General features: G+C 44.0%; 1 protein-coding gene across 1 annotated transcript in view; it reads right to left on the reverse strand.

The window, feature by feature from the left end:
- LOC138303576 (killer cell lectin-like receptor subfamily F member 1) overlaps positions 1 to 20,399 on the reverse strand; it is a 67,188-nt gene that overhangs the window by 27,906 nt on the left and 18,883 nt on the right. Inside the window, exon 2 of the mRNA XM_069242841.1 lies at positions 5,894 to 5,989. Within this exon, the coding sequence (XP_069098942.1) occupies positions 5,894 to 5,989 (96 nt within the window). The remainder of the gene's footprint in view (positions 1 to 5,893; positions 5,990 to 20,399) is intronic.

The following is a 20,399-nucleotide window of genomic DNA, read 5'->3' on the forward strand; positions in this document are numbered from 1 at the left end:
AACCATGCTGGAAAATCACACATCACATTTACAATTGGCAAGCTGGTCCAGCTCAGAACAGAATAACGCAAACAGCCATCAAGCACATAAAGAATCATAACAATAGGGACTGGATAGGTGAAAATAATCTACTGAACGCTGTGCAGTAGGGGCCCCATCACAGAAAGGCTGCATTGGACTCATTTTTGTCTGGGTGCACTGCTTCAGTGCACAGAGTGACAGTGTGCCCTATTACAAATAAGGCACTACCACCAGGGCAGCCATGACCTCATATATGCCAACCAGCCTGTACATTATTAAAAGGTAGAGAGGCTCTTTGAAGCAGCAGTTTTATCTTACACAGTGAGGACCACAACAAGCTTGCTTTTCAAAAAGGGACAGAGATTCCCTGGCTAGGCAGATGGTGACTGCATCCACCTATGGTGAGACATTTTGGGTTCCCTTAAGACACCCTCGCCTCCCTTTCAAGGGTGGTCCTCAGGGGCCTCGTGACTCTGCATCACCTCTTTGTCCTGATGTTCTCTTTGCCTCTGCGCTCATGTCCATGATATGGAGCAGGTATAGGAACACCCCCCATGCAAATAAGGGAACATGCCTTTAGGATCTCACCAGTGCTGCAAGTATATTAAAGAAGGGGGCAACCCAAGCATCTACAGCACCTTCTGTAACACCAAAGTGCCCCAAGCGTGCAGAAAGTGGGCACACAGACCTATTGAGCTCCAAGGGATTTTAGGTGATATAGCCCTGTAACTAAAAATAAATGGCAGACGATAAAAGGGGAAGAGGCATAGGAGGATCTTCCAGAAAGCTCTAAAGAGCTGAAAAAGCCTTAATTGCTAAAACTATTAGGAATGCCTCGAACCAAACAAGTGGTATTGTCACCATCTCTCAGGAGAATACTACTATTTACATCTTTGAAGTCATACCATGTGAGACCTGCTAACATGAATGATTTGTTGTTTTTAAGCCTAAAAATACAAAACTGCAGGTTGAACTGGATAAAAACTCAGAACCTTTACCTTTCCAACCCATCTCTGCACCTATGCCATACTCGATATACTCTTGACCCCTTTAAATTAGTAATTAAAGATAATCTTTAGATTTCATCCAAAAAAATAAAATTGCCTTGTAAGCATGCAGATCCTGGACTAGCTGCGTGAATGAGGCAATCCTTTTTTTATTTGAGATGGATGTCATGTTCATGATAAATAATAGATTAATTTCTCAAGGAAACATTAATTAGCACACTGAAACATGCCTCTTTTATCAAAATAATATCCACGGATTTCCAATTTGCCCTTCATTCTCAAAATAATGATGTGAGAGGTCAGAAGGCAGATTTAAACCTAAAACTAAATCAATGATGCAGGAGCTTCTGCCTCCGGTTGAGCCAGCCAAGAGCATCACAACTGCCCTGCTTCACATCTGAGATTAAATCCTAGTGTTCTTGGATGATGGATGAAAGCTCATACTCCTCGACCATATAGAGGCCTATGATGCCATGGACCACATCATCCTACAGAAAATAGTGAGAGATTGGGATGGAGTACAGTGTTCACCCTGCAATGGACCATATCTTTCTTTTCAGACTTCATCTAACTATTTTGCATTGAGCCGATGAAATCCTCATTATGTGCCATGATGTAGGGTCCTCCATATACTGTTTGTTCTTAAATCTCTAAGTGCATCTGCTCGCACGTGTTCTTCAGCAGTATCAGGTAAACCTGCAATTCTAAGGCAGAAAATCAGAATTTCAGTTCCTGTTCATAATACTTTTGCCATTGGATAGAAATGATGTTCCTTCATTTGAATGGAATGAAAACTAAGATCCTGAGGCTGAATGGGACAGAATCTAACTCTTCATATGTCTAGTAACTTTCCAATATGGAAGCAGTAGCACATGCAAAGATATGTTGCTTGGGCGTCATGTTCAATGCAGAATTTTTTAAAATTACGGATTCCCTTACTGCAGAAAATCTCCCTACTCCTCTGCAAAGACCTATGGGTAGACTAAAAGAAAGCACTGGAGATGGCAACCCTGGAATGTTCAAACATTGTTCAGAGTTGTTGTCTTCACCCTCCCCCCAATCACTCCCTACACTATCCCCACCTGCCATTGGATATAGGTGAGAGTTGTTGTATCATGTTTTTCTTTTAGAAAACACAGGAATATATCACACCAGCTCCTATGCTTCTACATTGTCTTCTGCTGGATGGAAGGATCATGTACAAAATCTTTTTTTGTGTTCACAAGGAATACTTTGGTAAAGCTCTAGGATACTTATAAACAATAAACTCAATTATACTATCAACAGAAGCCTGTTTTGGGCATTTGCAAATCTAATTGTACAAAAAGCTCAAATGGTTATAACAGTGAAACATTGAGCAGCCACATCCATGAAGCATTCTGACCACAAACTTGAGAGCAGAGCCACACTACATGTGTTTTAAAAATAGGTAAAAAGCAAAAGTTGTTCCAGACTGCAGATCACTGAACTGCAAGTGCATGCAAATTGTGGCAGTGTCCCACCCTCACATCTCCTAGCACCTAATTCTGAGTGGACAGAAATATTGGCAAAATGAGAGAAAATATCCAGAGAATTTTTTTTTATTGCTTAGTCACAGTATACCAATGGGCTCTTTTACTATTGTTCCCTGGGTTATAGTAGACAGTAAGTTGCAATTTCGGTTTTAGCGACAGTAAAACACCAGTAGTTCACTTTTTCAACCCATCCCCCCACAAATGTGGCGGGCCAAGAATAAAGGGGCATAGAAATTGTGTGTTTCCCATGTTAATTCCGATAGGAGTTTTGAACGCGACGACAGCCTGAACTGCTGGATGGAATTACACCATTTTTGGCAGAAAGGTAGACTTTGGTGCGCAGATTCCACTTTTTCTTTTATTTGGTGTATATTCGCTCAGTAGTTTTCAAGATATTAAAGGAAAAATACATTTGTATATCTAGGGCTGCGGATCCATCACATTGTTTTCACAGCGATCATGGCGTATTCATGAATGCGTGCACCAACATGGAATGCTGTGATTGGCTGACCACAACCTGACCAGAAAGTTGCAGCTTCCATTTTAGGTAACGAGTCACGGTCCCCAGGACTGAAAAATGAATAGTGGCATAATGGTTTAGGGTGGAGGTATCCTATGATATAGGGATCTCTAAGGGTGAAATTATGTCCTTAAAAAAAAAACAATCATGCCACTAGATATTCACAAATACGTAACAACGCCCAGGGCACCCCCGTGTAATATCACTTCAAATTTGTGAATATCAGTGAAAACATTTAAAAAAGAATCATTCACAGGTTCATTCATGCACTAAATCATTCACTCATAAAGGGACTCAGAAACTCATGCACCCCCTCACAGACCCACTCAGAGTTATACACCCACTTTCAGACCCACTCATGCACCCACTCACAGACCCACTTAGACATTCATGCACCCACTCACAAACCCACTCAGACCCTCACGCACCCACTCATAGATGCACTCAGACACTCACACACCCACTCACAGACCCCTCAGACAATGACACACCAACTCATACAGTAGGCCCAGTAAGATACTGACGAACACTCCCACAGACCCACTCAGACCCTCGCACACCGTCTCAGAGATCCACTCAGACATTGATACACTCACTCACAGACCCACTCAGACACTGACACACCCACTCACAGACCCACACCGACCATCACACATCCACTCATGGAACCACTTAGACCCTCACGCACACACTTTCACACCCAGAGACACCCTCTCACACATATTCTCACACCCAGAGAGACAGACCCTTCAGCCATGCGGATTGGGTGGTTATGGGGGTTGGTTGCAGGGCCTGGCTGCAGGCTAGGACCTGCGGCCAACCCCTGCTGTGCACGGCCTTTGGCCGTGAGTGGAGCGGGTTGAATGGTTATGGGGGTTGACTACAATTTTATTATAATCACCAAAATCTCTCCTACACGGCGCAGTACCACTTCACAAGCCACATGGAGATCACAGATGATGGCGCACATTCAGGTTCGTTTACATCTTTATTTACTTTTGGTATGAAAAAAACTCATTCTTGTGTTGTGGCGATGCGTTTGGCCCGTGGCCTTCAACTAGCCATGAAAATATTTATATATATATATATATATATATATATATATATAATTGTATAGATAGATGGATAGATAGAAATGGAAACGAGTAGGTGATCTTTGAATACACTGTAGTATGCACACTTGCTACTATGGGAAAGAGTCTTACTGGAGATTGTGTTTATCAGAGGCTACTAGCTACGCCCAATCACAAACATTTGTGCAGTGAGGGTTGGCCATATATCCTTGGTTGATTTAGATTATGAACTATGCTTGGTGTAAAGTGTTTGGAATAGGGTTAAGGTTGTAAAGAATGCTTGCTCTCAACTCCTAAGGGAGTTGTTTCTGTGTTGGTAGAAATGATGCCTGGTCTTCTCATTGGGCTATTTTGTACTTACTGTCAGAGCTCTAATGCTACAGTAATATATACAGCTGTTGCAGGAAAATGAAGTTTGAATGATGTCAACAGCATAACCATCAGTGATGTTATCAATGATGTCATTTGAGATGTGATCAGTGATGTCATCAGTGATATGACCAATGATGTAGTTTCAGATATCATTAGTGATGGCATAAATGACATAGAACATGTCATGTTATATGTGAGGTCATAAGCAGAGCGCAAGTTCTAGTTAGAGCTGCTAAGTATAACTGGTGAACATCTGTGTTCTTATTTAGTTCAAACTATTAACATTGTCACTGAGAAATTCACCTAACTATAATGTTACTTTAACCTTAGTTTTTTCCATTGGCTATATATGTAAAACATATTAAGCAAGCAAGGAGTAATGTATTTGCACTGTGTCAGTCACTCCTGCTTTCCTCTTCACAACACTTTCTCCAGCAGTCTCTAGGTTTTCTGAAACACTCCACCTGCATTTTTTTTCTCCCCAGTATGTTCTTTCCGTACTCTCCTTCATGTTACACCCCCACTAACACACATCACACCCACTCACCTATAAGCACCTCAGTTTCTTTAACTTTCATCCTGTCAATAGTTTGACAGCTGTGCACCTCCTTCACACACTCACACATAGAATCATAATTACAATGGCACACCAGGACATTGCTTTACACATTTTACTGAGATGTCAAGGATTGGATGAACATGTTCTCTGAACCATTTTATGGCCCACTGGCGACCACTCTGTCTCTGGACTGAACTCCACAGCTCTCAGTTGTGTCCCATTTAAACATTCACACACAACTTGCACTAACAAATATAGATAGAGGCATCTCTTCTTACAGTATGGACTATACATGATTAATATGTTCCGCGCAGAGATTTGGAAGCATAGCAACCTGGGCAACCTGGCAAAAACAAATACTCTTTGGGAGTGCAAGAATAAGTGAAACGTCAAAGGCAAGCATGAAGAAACTTCCTGGTCCCAGGCTGAGAGAGCAGTGTCTGTTCTGCCTGCTCTGATTATCAGCCATTGGTGAGCACAAGGGGAAGTGGCTAGGCCAGGACACTTACAGATAGGGCATTGCTTTTCTTTCGTGACTTGCCATATCTCGACTCTTCCCAGATGGGGGTACCTTAACCCATATTTTATTATTGTGCATCTGAAAAGCTTAGAGTTAGAGAATGGGTGTTCATGGTGAGCACACAAACACCAGGTCCCCTTGCGCCTTGACTCCGGCTGCAGATGAATGGGCGGTGTGTGTATTGTAACAGGGGATGTCTTTCTACCTCCCCCGTCATGCTGACATCTGGACCTCGGACAAAGCTGATTAAGTGCAGAATTTCATAAAGGATTATGGTACCTTTGGCACACCACACAAGAGTACTTACTCAGGACAGACTGGACAACTACAGTCAGTAACAGGAACAGCACCATGATTCCCAGGGCCAGGGAAAGACGACTGCAGGCCGGACACCTTGAGAGATCTGAAAATGCAAAAGCATGTTGGCATTCAGAAATGCTGCTCGTTTGAAGCCACATTATACAAATTATGTGAAGTTCCTCAGAGGCACTGTGCTCGTGTGCGCCTGTGGTTTGCATCTGCAAGGCACTTAGATATCACAGAAGGGGGTGTAGACTTATGCAGGACCAGTTTAGTATATGAACCAGTGGGCTCACTAGAGGACATTCCTCATGGGAGCATGATGCCATACAAATGAGGGAACCCTTTGCCATTGTGCCTGTGTAGTATTATAGCTTGAGAGCACTGTCAAAGAAGTTATCAGGGTGGTGCACTGACTGTGTGCCACTTAGGGAAAAGTGCAGAGTTAAATACAATATTTTAATTTTTCCTATAATGTACCACAGTGGTACTGCACAGACAGGGTGGAGATCTCCGCTTGGTAAAGTACAGGAAAAAATCAAAATGTTTATTTAAGTAGACAATTAATAGTATATATATGTTTATGGTGAATATGACTAAACATTTGTTTAATTATATACTTACTTTAAATGTAGAACAAAAAAATGTTACAGCACTAATACATTACATTTCAATTGAAACTTTAATTCATGAAAACATATTGAATCAAATTAAAATTATTTTTCACAAATTTAAATTAAAAATAGATTCCTACCAGAAGTAAAATAAATAATTAATTACAAGTTATATATAGAAGGAATTGCAATTAATTGAATTATTTTAATATATTTGATATATTATTTTTCTAATCAAAAATAGATTACTAACATGTTTTAAACTTAAATAATGAATATGTTTTAATGTATTACTTTTTTTAATATTAGTTAATATTTATTTTCATTTATAAATATTTAAAATAATTTAATTTAATTTAACATAATTTCCTATGGGTTTTTAAGTCCTCACCTCCACTATTTTCAATGGGAGGGTGTTGCAATACAAGTGCTGTTCCTACTGCTGTTGTGTTTTTGTTTCTTTTTAAGTAACTTGCAATCAGAGTTTGTGAATACCGAAAATGAGTTAACTTATTCAAAAGTGTAAACTTACTCAAAAGAATGAAGTAACTTTAGGAATCATGCCCTGAGCAAACAAAGAAGCTGTTTCCTTTCATATGTACGTGGTTCTAACCCTAGGATCAATGACTTCCTAGTAGCAGGAAATATACTGTCTGTAATACCGGAGTGTGATATCCTGGAAGGTAGATATGGGTCCACAAGCCAATACGTCTTGTTCTCGATACCACCACCAAAAATGTTGTGGTGCATGAATGCAGCGAAATACAAACTCCAGAAGGAAAAATAGAAATTGCAATGCCACATTGATTCCTGTAATATAATAATGAGGGAACGGTGGCTGATATTTGTGGGCTTTTGAAGCAGGGCAGCGCAGCAAGTCACCTTGCTGTGCTACGCCGCATCAAAGAGAAAGGGCAGGAATGCATTACATCTATTGCATATGGCTCATTCCTGTTCTTTCCCACTGTGCTAGTGCCATTTTGCAGCCTAGTGACAACACAGGCACCCTTGCACCATGGTGCAAGAGCGACGGCGCTTTAGGCAGGATTGTTTTTGTCTAGAAAGGAGCACCTTCCTGCACAAAAACAATCCTGGGAGGCGTTTCCTCTTTCTATGTGTGCTGCATTCGGCAGCACACATAGAACTATGTGAAAAAAGATATTCCTCCTCATTACACCTCCCCTGGAGAGGTGTAAGGTTTTGGCCCATCCCCAAGTGTACAAGGTCTTGTAAACCTGGGGATGAATCAAAATCCATGGGTGGTGCATGAGAACACCCACCAAAATGCCCATGGAATGCCATCCTTGCACAGAGTAAGACCACAGCGATTAGCGCTGTCTTGATTTCTTCATATCTATGAGGCCATTCAAAGCCACACACAGTGGTTTTGAGTGGACTCATAGATATGAGTTCAAGGTTTGCTCCGCCATCTAGAAAGCCCCAGTGGAGACCTTATATGCAGATATAAGAAACACCCCCAACCACAGAATAGTTGAAGGCCCCGGCAAAAAAAAGAATTGTCTTGAATGCCCTCTGTACAGAAAAAGGGAATACACATTATATAAAACCTGGCACAGATATGTTGAAAGGGGGGGGAGGCCAGGCATTAACTGGTCACCCAAATAAAACACAGGGCATCCCACAGGTTAGCAGACTCTAATGGTATAGTGGAAGGCTATTGTTACACACAGGCAAGACATATAGTGGAGACATTTGAAAGCTACTTAAGGTGGCTATAAGGTTCAGGGAAAGCAGAGATGACATTACTGGAAGCAGTGCTTAATAAGAGCCGGTGGTTTCCGGTGTTCGGCACCGGCACTTAGGGCCATATTTATACTCCGTTTGCGCCGAAATTGCGTCGTTTTTTTTGACGCAATTTCGACGCAAAACTAACGCCAACTAACGCCATATTTATACTATGGCGTTAGAGGCGAATAGCGCCAAAGTTCCCGGAATGTGCGTCATTTTTTAGCGTGAACCCCTTCCTTGCGTTAATGATATGCAAGGGAGGCGTTCCCGTCTAAAAAATGACTCCCAGGCCTTTACGTGGTATTTATACTCCCGGGCAAAAGACACGCCCGGGAGTTGGCGTGGCTAAAAACGGCGCATTTGCGCCACTTTTTAACGCCTGCTCAGGGCAGGCGTTAAGGGGCCTGTGGGCTCAAAATGAGCCCACAGGTGCCCTCCCATGCCCCCAGGGACCCCCCCTGCCACCCTTGCCCACCCCAGGAGGACCCCCAAGGATGGAGGGACCCACCCCAGGGACATTCAGGTAAGTTCAGGTAAGTATAATTTTTTTTTTTTTATATATTTTTTTGGTGGCATAGGGGGGCCTGATTTGTGCCCCCCTACATGCCACTATGCCCAATGACCATGCCCAGGGGACAGAAGTCCCCTGGGCATGGCCATTGGGCAAGGGGGCATGACTCCTATCTTTACAATGATAGGAGTCATGTTGATGGGGGATGGGCGTCGAAAATAAATGGCGCAAGTCGGGTTAAGACGATTTTTTCGACGTAACCTGACTTGCCCCATTTTAAGACGCCCATGCGCCATTTTCCCCCTACGCCGGCGCTGTCTGGTCTACGTGGTTTTTTCCCACGCAAACCAGGCAGCGCCGGTCTGATTGCGCCGTCTAACGCCATTCCATAAATACGGCGCCCGCATGGCGCTTCAGAATGGCGTTAGACGGCGCAAAACTTTTTGACGCTAAACTGCGTTAGCGCAGTTTAGCGTCAAAAAGTATAAATATGGGCCTTAATTGCCAACACAGGCACTTGACAGCTTCCACATGGTGGTGCTGTTCTTCGTAATTTAATGCTGAGAAGAACAATAGTTGTTTACTATTTCGATAGACAGCTAATACCTGCCACCCAAGCCATTCTTATAGCTGTGGGGCTGGAATAGTATCAATCGTCAAACTTGTGGCAATGTGATGGTTAGGAGTTGTGTAGGTACAGCCACTGGCAACACTGACAGTGACAATATGTGGTGCAAGATGCAGTGGCCTCCTGGGGAGGTCGTAGGCAATTATTTTTTCACAAATTGAGTACTTACTGGAAGAAACCTTTTTTGCCCAATACACGAACACAAAATTAATGGATGAAGGCAGAGAATTGTTGGAGGAAAAAATTATGGAACAAGAAATAGATGAGCTAATATCCTCGCTGTCCAAGAACATATCACATAGGGAGAGCAGTTTTTGGAATGAGGTCTATTAAATTTGGGATAATAAGGATGATCCTTAAACCTGACATAGGCCCTCCAGTTAGTACTTACAATACACCAATATTCCTCTTAAATACAGATATGAAGATTTTTGCAAAGATCCTAGCAACTAGGCTGTACTTGATAATTCAATCCATGATTCCCGAATCAGTAGTGGTGTTTGTGAAGGACGGATCTTCACGACAGTGCAAATGTCCTCCAGTATACCTCTTATGGCCATCTAGAGGCTAACTGAAGCAACAGGTGGCCCTTTTCCTTGTTGTGGAGAAACCCCTTGATTGGGTGCTGTGGGATACCTATTTAGAGTTCTTGAGAGGTTTAGGCTTGTAGAGAATTTTATCAAAGAAATTAAGTGGTTATATAATAATCTAACAACATATGTGACTGACATGGGATGGGTTTCAGTCAGACCTATTTCCAATTTTATGGGACATGAGACTGCTGTGCCCTGTTGCCGTTACTATTTCTCTAGACCCACTAGCTGCAGTGAGTGCTTAATTTGTGCTGGTGTTTGCCGGTTCTCAGCACTGGCACCTTTTTCTAAACACCAGCAGGTATTTATCCACCTCATCGAGGTGCTGTGGCCTCTTTTTTATTTAAGCAGAAATTGTAAGTTGTGATTTAAAGGGATAGACATGAAGACAGGTACAGTCAAGGTGTTTTTTTCCCCGAATGACATTTTAATCACAATGGCGGAGCCAGAATGCTACCTCTCTGCACACACGCAGCTTACAGAAATTTTCTATCTTTTCCAGGTATAAACTTAACTGGATGAAATAAGAAACGCTCCCGGGCACAGATTTACAGAGACTTTAAGTCGTGTTTCTGTTACTTTGTGTCAAGCGGGCTACAAATTTGTAGACAGGGATTTGCGCCCAAATCCTGCATTTCCCTCAGGCAGGCAGAATGAGGAGAAATGTTTTAATTTCTTCTTGTACTTTCGTCTTGGCATCTGTGCGCAGCACACATCAAAAGAGGAAAATTCATTGAAACATAGGGTCTGATTTTGACTTTATCAGATGGGAAATTCTTCTGTCAGCTCAATAGAGTAAAGTACTCTGTAACCCTGAGGGAGTGCCTGTAAGGAAATGCCTCCTTGGCATGGTTACCCCCTGACTTTTTGCCTTTGCTGATGCCAAGTTATGATTTGAAAGTGTGCTGAGGCCTGCTAATCATGCCCCAGCACCAGTGTTCTTTCCCTAACCTGTACTTTTGTTTCCACAATTGGCACACCCTGGCATCCAGGTAAGTCCCTTGTAACTGGTACCTCTGGTACCAAGGGCCCTGATGCCAGGGAAGGTCTCTAAGGGCTGCAGCATGTCTTATGCCACCCTGGGGACCCCTCACTCAGCACAGACACACTGCTTGTCAGCTTGTGTGTGCTATTGGGGATAAAAAGACTAAGTCGACATGGCACTCCCCTCAGGGTGCCATGCCAACCTCACACTGCCTATAGGTATAGATCAGTCACCCCTCTAGCAGGCCTTACAGCCCTAAGGCAGGGTGCACTATACCATAGGTGAGGGCATAAGTGCATGAGCACTATGCCCCTACAGTGTCTAAGCAAAACCTTAGACATTGTAAGTGCAGGGTAGCCATAAGAGTATATGGTGTGGGAGTCTGTCATGCACGAACTCCCCAGCACCATAATGGCTACACTGAAACCTGTGAAGTTTGGTATCAAACTACTCAGCACAATAAATGCACACTGATGCCAGTGTACATTTTATTGTAACATACACCCCAGAGGGAACCTTAGAGGTGCCCCCTGAAACCTTGACCAACTACCAGTGTGGGCTGACTAGTTTTAGCAGCCTGCCACACACCAGACATGTTGCTGGCCACATGGGGAGAGTGCCTTTGTCACTCTGTGGCTGGTAAAAAAGCCTGTACTGGGTGGAGGTGCTTCTCACCTCTCCCTGCAGGAACTGTAACACCTGGCGGTGAGCCTCAAAGGCTCACCCCCTTTGTTACAGCACCCGAGGGCACTCCAGCTAGTGGAGTCGCCCGCCCCCTCCGGCCACGGCCCCACTTTTGGTGGCAAGGCCAGAGGAGATAATGAGAAAAGCAAGGAGGAGTCACTGGCCAGTCAGGACAGCCCCTAAGGTGTCCTGAGCTGAGGTGACTCTGACTTTTAGAAATCCTCCATCTTGCAGATGGAGGATTCCCCCAATAGGGATAGGAATGTGCCCCCCTCCCCTCAGGAAGGAGGCACAAAGAGGGTGTAGCCACCCTCAGGGCTGGTAGCCATTGGCTACTAACCCCCAGACCTAAACACACCCCTAAATCGAGTATTTAAGGGCTCCCAGAACACAGCAAGATAGATTCCTGCAACCTAAGACGAGGAAGGACTGCTGAGCTGAAAAACCTGCAGAGAAGATGGAGACACCAACTGCTTTGGCCCCAGCTCTACCGGCCTGTCTCCCCACTTCTAAAGAAACTGCTCCAGCGACGCGTTCCACAGGGTCCAGCGACCTCTGAAGCCTCAGAGGACTACCCTGCATCTAGAAGGACCAAGAACTCCCAAGTACAGCGGCTCTGCTCCACAAAGACTGCAACTTTGCAACAAAGAAGCAACTTTGAAACAACACACGTTTCCCGCCGGAAGCGTGAGACTTTGCACTCTGCACCCGACACCCCCGGCTCGACTTGTGGAGAACAAACACTACAGGGAGGACTCCCCGGCGACTGCAAGCCCGTGAGTAGCCAGAGTTGACCCCCGATCCCCCACAGTGACGCCTGCAGAGGGAATCCCGAGGCTCCCCCTGACTGAGACTGCCTGCTTCAAAGACCCGACGCCTGGTAAGGACACTGCATCTGCAGCCCCCAGGACCTGAAGGATCCGACCTCCAGTGCAGGAGCGACCCCCAGGTGGCCCTCTCCCTTGCCCAGGTGGTGGCTACCCCGAGGAGCCCCCCCCCCCTTGCCTGCCTGCATCGCTGAAGAGACCCCTTGGTCTCCTATTGGATTACATTGCGAACCTGACGCCTGTTTGCACACTGCACCCAGCCGCCCCTGTGCCGCTGAGGGTGTACTTTTTGTGCTGACTTGTGTCCCCCCCAGTGCCCTACAAAACCCTCCTGGTCTGCCCTCCGAAGACGCGGGTACTTACCTGCTGGCAGACTGGAACCGGGGCACCCCCTTCTCCAATGAAGCCTAAGCGTTTTGGGCACCACTTTGACCTCTGCACCTGACCGTCCCGAGCTGCTGGTGTGGTAACTTTGGGGTTGCCCTGAACCCCCAACGGTGGACCCAACTTTGAACCCTGTAGGTGGTTTACTTACCTGCAAAACTAACAAACACTTACCTCCCCCAGGAACTGTTGAAAATTGCACTGTGTCTAGTTTTAAAATAGCTATATGCCATTTGTGTGAAAACTGTATATGCTATTTTGCTAATTCAAAGTTCCTAAAGTTCCTAAGTGAAATACCTTTCATTTAAAGTATTGTTTGTAAATCTTGAACCTGTGGTTCTTAAAATAAAGTAAGAAAAGATATTTTTCTATACAAAAACCTATTGGCCTGGAATTGTCTTTGAGTGTGTGTTCCTCAGTTATTGCCTGTGTGTATACAATAAATGCTTAACACTACTCTCTGATAAGCCTACTGCTCAACCACTCTACCACAAAATAGAGCATTAGAATTATCTCTTTTTGCCACTATCGTACCTCTAAGGGGAACCCTTGGACTCTGTGCATGCTATTTCTTACTTTGAAATAGTACATACAGAGCCAACTTCCTACAGTACCCACCTGTCAAATTTAGAGATGCCCAACGGCCCAGCACACATCTCAAGTTAAAGGAACCACTGTCACTGCAGTTCCTGTAAATGCTTTGATGGATGTTTCCTTTAACATGACTGAGCCATACATCAAACTTTTAATTTCTATTTTTTTCCCAAAATAGCATGTCAACACAGCATTGTTTTAAAAAAAACAAAAAAACAATGACTCTCTCATCATGGGGGTTTTCGTCCATGACATGAGGTTCATTCTACAATTTTCACTGTACCTCTTAACCTGGCGGTGATAGACAGTGAAAATGGCCACATATTCGTCCACACTAGATAGGGCTGTCTGACACTACTGGAGGTGTATGCAGGCAGGGAAGGCAGAGTAGTCTCCATCGCCTACATACTGAAGTTCTGCCTGAATCTAAATGAGGCAGGGATATACTTGCCTTGGCCCAGAGAGTACTCTGCTGCTCCAAGGTGTTGATCAAGCCCATCATTTTTGTACAGTAAAGGACCCCTTCATGCACAATGCTTACCACCACACAGACACCCTTGCACTACGGCACAAGGCTGCCTGCATTGGCAAATGGTTGCCAAAATTACAACAGAACAGGTAGAGAACAAAACTATGCAACTTCTTAGTAGATATGATGCAGTCCTGCTCTCTCCCACTCACACAACTCAGCACAGCAACTTTACCTGCTGCGCTGCTTTGCATGTACTCTTTGTAAATCTGGCCTCAAGTATCTAGGACAACCACCACAACTGATCTTGAGGGGTACCATTTTAAATGGATCAGACACAACCTAAAATATCTAAGCACCCTGATAAATGCAGGTTCCAAAGATATGACACTGAACAGTATTATCAACCGATCCTACAAATAAATATGGATTTTAAAAGGCAGGTGCCTCTTTATTTGTCATTCTTTGGGGAAGTACAATTTATATAGGTGATGATAGCACCTAGGTTCACGTTTTTGGTACGGAAGCCATATTGAGTCCTCTCTGCCTCCTATTCAAAATAAACTATGGCATAAAACTATTTTTATGGAGCAGCGACGGATCGTGGGAGAGACCTACCAAACTATAGGCACAAACAACTGCAGGAGGGCTCCATTTACCACATACAGGATCATACTACGTGGTGCAATACCTCTCACAAAGTACAAATCGTTAATGAAATAGCGTCAATCGCACTATGGGCCACATCAGAAGTGAATACATTGATCAACTATTTTGGAACAAGGTGTATTCATGCTGCTGTCCCTGAACCATTTGTTCCCATCACCAACACCTTGCTGGGTAAATTGGTTCTCTGTACATAGAGATATGAAATGTAATCCATATCTATATGCTGATTCTAGATTATGGCATAGCATGAAGGTAAAAGTTGGTCAGTGCCTCGTTTATTGGAAAACCTGGGAGGAATAAGCGATTAAAATTATAAGCCAAATGACACATACTAGAGGCACGGTTGAATTTCAGCATCTAACAGAAGAGTTTGACCTGAATGAGAACAATAAGTGGCTGATCCTACAATGGAAGCACAGCCTTTCCCAAATCCTCAGAGGAACCACACTTCCATAAAGTATCTCCCACATGTATGATTATATTTATTGACGGGGGATTCAAGGAAGAACGGGTTGCTGAGCTTTACAACACGATCACAGTACTTTATTCCATCACCTTATGCGAGAGGCTCAGGACACATGGCAAACCATTCTTTCAGATAAATATACAGAAGAATGGTTCCTACTTCTTGAGACATATGATAAGGAACTGTGTGAGGCAAGACACTACATTTACCTTCTACAAGGCTTACCACAGCTGGTGTTGGGGCCCCACACATCTAGATAAGTCTTGCATCTCCTGTGATCCCACCCGGTAACGAAGCTGAGTCACATGTTTTTTGACTGCCTAATGCTATTCTAGTACTGGTCAGAGATCTGGGACAAGTTATATACTTTTTCAACTATCTGAACAATTAGTACTATTACATGACCTCTCCACCATAAATGGGGTCCTGGCCCCTCTCTGGAGAAGGATATCTACATTGCTGAAAGTAGCAAAACTTTGTATTCTCCGGCATTGAAAATCTAAAAAATCACCCACGCTTGCACAATGTCTGAACTACTCTGAAACGCATTATCAGAAAGGCTGATGTGCAAGGTACTAGAAGCAACAGAGTTATTTCAAGGCATATGGGTCCCCTTGCTGTGTGATGCACGAGAGAGAGATGTGTAATAAGGGGAGACCTGAGGGGATCACCATGGAGCTGGTAATTATTGAGAATTAGTAGCCCTAGGGACCCCTACTTCTTGACATATCTGCATGATTATAGGATCCACTCCTGGGGTGACTGAAGACTACTCCTGCTACCTTCCCCCTTCCCTCTCTGTTCGGTCCCCTATTTATGCATCTCCTATATTATGGCACACAGATCACATACACACTTTGGTCTGTGTTTATTGCTTACTCTCGACTATACTAAGGTATATACATTTGTATTACAGAATAAGGAACAATCACTTGGGGGTTGGGGTGGTTTTAGGTTTTAGGGGTGGATTGGGCCATCGGGTAATTTTAGGGGTGAGGTGGGGGGTTTAGGTTTTAGTTACAGGTTGGGGGCCTCGGGTGGTTTTAGGGGCAGGGTAGTTTTAGGCTTAGAGGGTGGGGGTTGGGTTACTTTAGGTTTCAGGGATGGAATTGTTTTAGGGGCAGGGTGGGGGTCGCGGTAACTTTAGGGACAAGGTGGGGGATTGGGGTAGTTTTAGGGGCAAGGGTGGGGAGATGGCGTGGTTTTAGGGAGGGGGCGGGCGGTTGCTGTAATTTTTAGGGGTGGGGGTGGGGGGTCAGGGGGGACTTATGCTGGAACAATGCAGGCCTGTCACTAATGCCTTTAAAAATCATTGTTAAGGCATTCGTGGTAAAGGCATTAGTGGTAACAACACGGTCGTTCTTCCGACCTCGTTGTTCAGGCATGTGTTTTTCCAGCATGTATTGTTCCGACATACATTCCCTTGTGACACTGGTCACTGATGGTGCTCTGTGTCTTTCTCTCTTCCTCTCTCCCCCTCTTCCAGTAAATTGGGGTGGCTTGATCAGTAAGGGGAGCGCTGGGTGAGTGAAGATCCACACTGTTCTCTGCCTGGACTCTCACTTTCTGTCTTCAGGGTATGAGCCCTTTGTCAGTTGCAGTAACAAAACTTGAGGGGGACCCCTTGCACAGTACACAGAGGGCCCACCCTCCAGACTCACACAGGAGCTCTCAGGCCAGAGTACTGTGCTGATGCGCCCCCCTGGAGCTCGGGGCCCTCCCCCACACCGCTAGGGGAGTGGGGGCATTTTTGGTGTGACTGCCCTTTGATACCCTTATCTAACAAAGCGCTCTGACCCCCTCTGAGAGCATTGATTCTACAGGACTCTATTTTTCTGCAAACACAAAAGCTGAAGATTTTCAACTCCCCACCTGAAAATCTGAGTAACTTTTTTGGTGTGTGGCACTGGGCATCAAAGTGCCACACAACAAGAGTGCAATGTGCTAATCCTAAACAAATAATCACTCAAGAATTCCTATGTGTGATAGGATGTTTACAAGTGTGTAAAGGTGTGATGTCAGATGAGTTAATAGTTTCAAATTAGCTTGAACCAAGTGAAGAGTAATTTTATTTTGTTCTACATAAGCACATCTTACTATATTCCTGCCATTTGCATGCCCCGTGTATAACAGATGTTCCAATCAGTCAGGTAATGGTAATCTATTTTGCCACCCCAGAAGGATGGAAAGATATGTTTGCTTTTTCACATATAAACTCCTGACCTTCAGATCACTATCTATGTCGACCCACTAAGCCATCATGGTCAGTATCTTTGGTTCGCCCTGCTCTTAACTGGTGTTTGTGTATCCTTCCACTGCTAACATCTGGGAACCAGTTTTCTTTTTGCATATTTCTGTAGCATTTCAGATAAGGCACACAATGGGAGTGCTTCTCCGCTCCTTTCTCTCTTTCACTTTTCACGACAATCCTTGACAGCCATTCTTGTTAATTTTGCTTTGATCACTCTCTTCCTCTCCCTTTGTCACCACCCTAAACCTCCCCTCCAACTCTTAAGATACCAAGTACTGCTATTACTGAGTGTTTATTTCTACTCTCTACACTTCCCTGCCTCTCTCTCTCTCCTGTCTGCCGTCTGTAGCTGCCACCACTGGCTTACCACTGTTTGTAGAATTGTGTCACAAGCACTGGGAAAGCCAATAGTGATGGACAGCAATCTTTGAAAATGATTTTGTATACTTCCAAGATGGCTACCACATTGCATCTTGGTGCAACATGACTGCCACCTTGAAATGGAATAACAATATTATTTTGTGTACATAAGTCTCAGGAAATTCCTCAGAAAGTTGGATAGCTACAGGCACCTCAGCAATAGTCCAGAGATCCCCCCCACCTTGTTACCGTTTCTGACCTGGGCACATTTCCATGGCAGCAGGTGTATCAGTTGGGGCTGTGATAGCAGCTGCCTGTGCCGACAACAACACAGGTTCTACTTACAGAGCACAGTGTGGATGCCACTGAGCACAAACCATTACCACTGAAGCTACTAAACACAACATCAGCTTGCCAAGTGGAAGGGGGGCATGCTCAGGTGCCCAGCACAATGTCACACAACTCTGTTTGGCACCTCATGGATCAGCTTGCCCTCCAGAATGCCCTTACATGAGGGTTCAGGAATAGATCATTCGGTAACAAGGAACAACTGATGCTGCCTGTTGCAGCCCTCCCAGTATCTCAGTAACCTTGTATCTGTGAACAAAAGCTGAGATCAGCAGGTCTTACCCACTTGTAATATGTGGAATCGGTGCAGGCTTGTATGACATAATGGAGTGTCATGGCGGGTGTCTATGTGGTGTGGCACCCACAGTGGAGGTACCCAGAAAAAGGTAGAAGCCTCTAACACCAACCCTTTTCCCCTCTACTGCTCTCAAATGGATACAGTGTATTTGGTGCAGACTCATACTAACTGGTGCATATACTCCCTGAGAAAATTCACCATCTGAACTAAGTGCATAAGTGTGCTAAATTTGACCGCAAAATAGGTAAAATAACCTACCTTCTAAAGGCTCTCCTGATATTGTGTCTTCTATAAGTAGGCCCTATACAGCATACAATAATTTTGGGTATAGTTTGTTTTGCTGGGGTATCCTCAAATAGTTTTTCTCTCATACGTGTCAGCTAACGACAGTGCTGATATAGTGACTCCAATGTTCCGTCTAACATATCGCTTCAACAGTTGAGTCTTGACTGGTCCCTCAAAAGGTATATAGGATATAGTGCCGCCCTCACTTGATGCAGTATTCTATTACAGTCAGTTAGCTGGACCTTCAAAGGGGGATCTACAATAGTTTCCTCACAAACCAGGTCTGATTTAGTGGATTTGTGAGGCACATCAGACACACTGCCCTCAACGCGTAGGTCTTTCAGGTGGTAGGTCTAGTTAGTGCTACAAGTACGGAACAACGTACACATTGTCACAGCTGTACTTAGCTGGAGGGGTGTTCACGCTCACTAAGTGGTCATCATTTTAAAGAAGTATTCAAGAACTACAATCTGACTACCCATACTTTTGTAACTGCATAAAATTGGGACTGTAGAGCAATTTTCTCCCTCCTCAAAAAGCTTCAGTGCCTCTGCTTCCTTGAGACCACGTGATGATTCAGATACAAATTTAGGTGCAGGTTTACTAGCCATTTGTGCCAGTGCAAAGCAACACAAATTAACGCAAAGCTGTTCAAAGTCCCACAAGGGGATTTACTATCCAGCACAAATGGTGTATGCACTCACAGGTTGCCTTTTTCCCAAAACAAAAACCCTTGTCTGGTGTATTGAATTAAAAGGGTGTTACTTGGTAGATCAGAGCAGATAGTTTTAGTTCGAAGCCCAGTATATTAAGATGGCCAGACTGGCTTTGCATCAAAGCTAATTTCTCTTTTAAGCAGGTGTTAGCAAGGGGAAATGTGTACAACCCAGTGCACAGCTCACATCCAATACTGGGATCCTTCTCAGTCTGTTTAGGCACAGGAATTTGTGCAGGAAGTGTACACTGCCTGTGCAAATCCTATGCTAGACAGTGCACACTCACTTCTGCCCCATGGAGCCATGCTGTGCACTGGAGATGACACCAGTAACAGGCCAGCGTGGCTGTTCTCTGTCTTTTCACCCTTGTGCAAATCAGTGCAATAATTTTGGTGGTTGACTTGCGTTTCATCACAAATGAGTAAATCTGGTCCTTAGCGACAAATCACTAGCAACAATGTTTTTGCCCCTAGCTTACAAGGCACATACTACATTTCTGACAAAAGCCTGATCAAACAAAATGTTACATTTTTTGGTGTGTTTACACAAAATGCTTCATTTTTTAGGTCACTGGTGTGTTCCAAATAGTAAATGATTGTCAAGTAATGAGAAAGAGATAACGAGAGAGAGAAAGAGAGAGAGAGAGAGAGAGAGAAAATATATATATGTATTCACTTGAAAAACCAAAGGTAATAGGGACATTATAGTTAGGCTCATATTTTGAACGTACCAAACCACTGTTACAGTGAGAGTTATCTGAAGTAACTATAACTAGTGCCCTAAGGTAACTATAACTCCCGCTTCCACCATGCACAGTTTTGCCAAAAAAGTTACTGCAAATATTCCATTGATATTATCAATGTTGTTATCAAGGATGTTGTGAGTGCCTTAATTTGTGGGGTGATTAGAAGTGCACGGCGAGGGTGCAAGTTAAAGTTACTTCAGGGCATGAGTTAGGTGTACTTGGGATAACTTTAACTATAACAGGTGAACTTCTATGGTTTGGTACATTTAAAATGTGAGCCTAACTATAACGTCCCTGTAACCTTTGTTTTTTTTAAGTGAATTTCTATGTATTTTTA

Source organism: Pleurodeles waltl, chromosome 7 (assembly GCF_031143425.1).
Source record: "Pleurodeles waltl isolate 20211129_DDA chromosome 7, aPleWal1.hap1.20221129, whole genome shotgun sequence".
NCBI lineage: Eukaryota > Metazoa > Chordata > Amphibia > Caudata > Salamandridae > Pleurodeles > Pleurodeles waltl.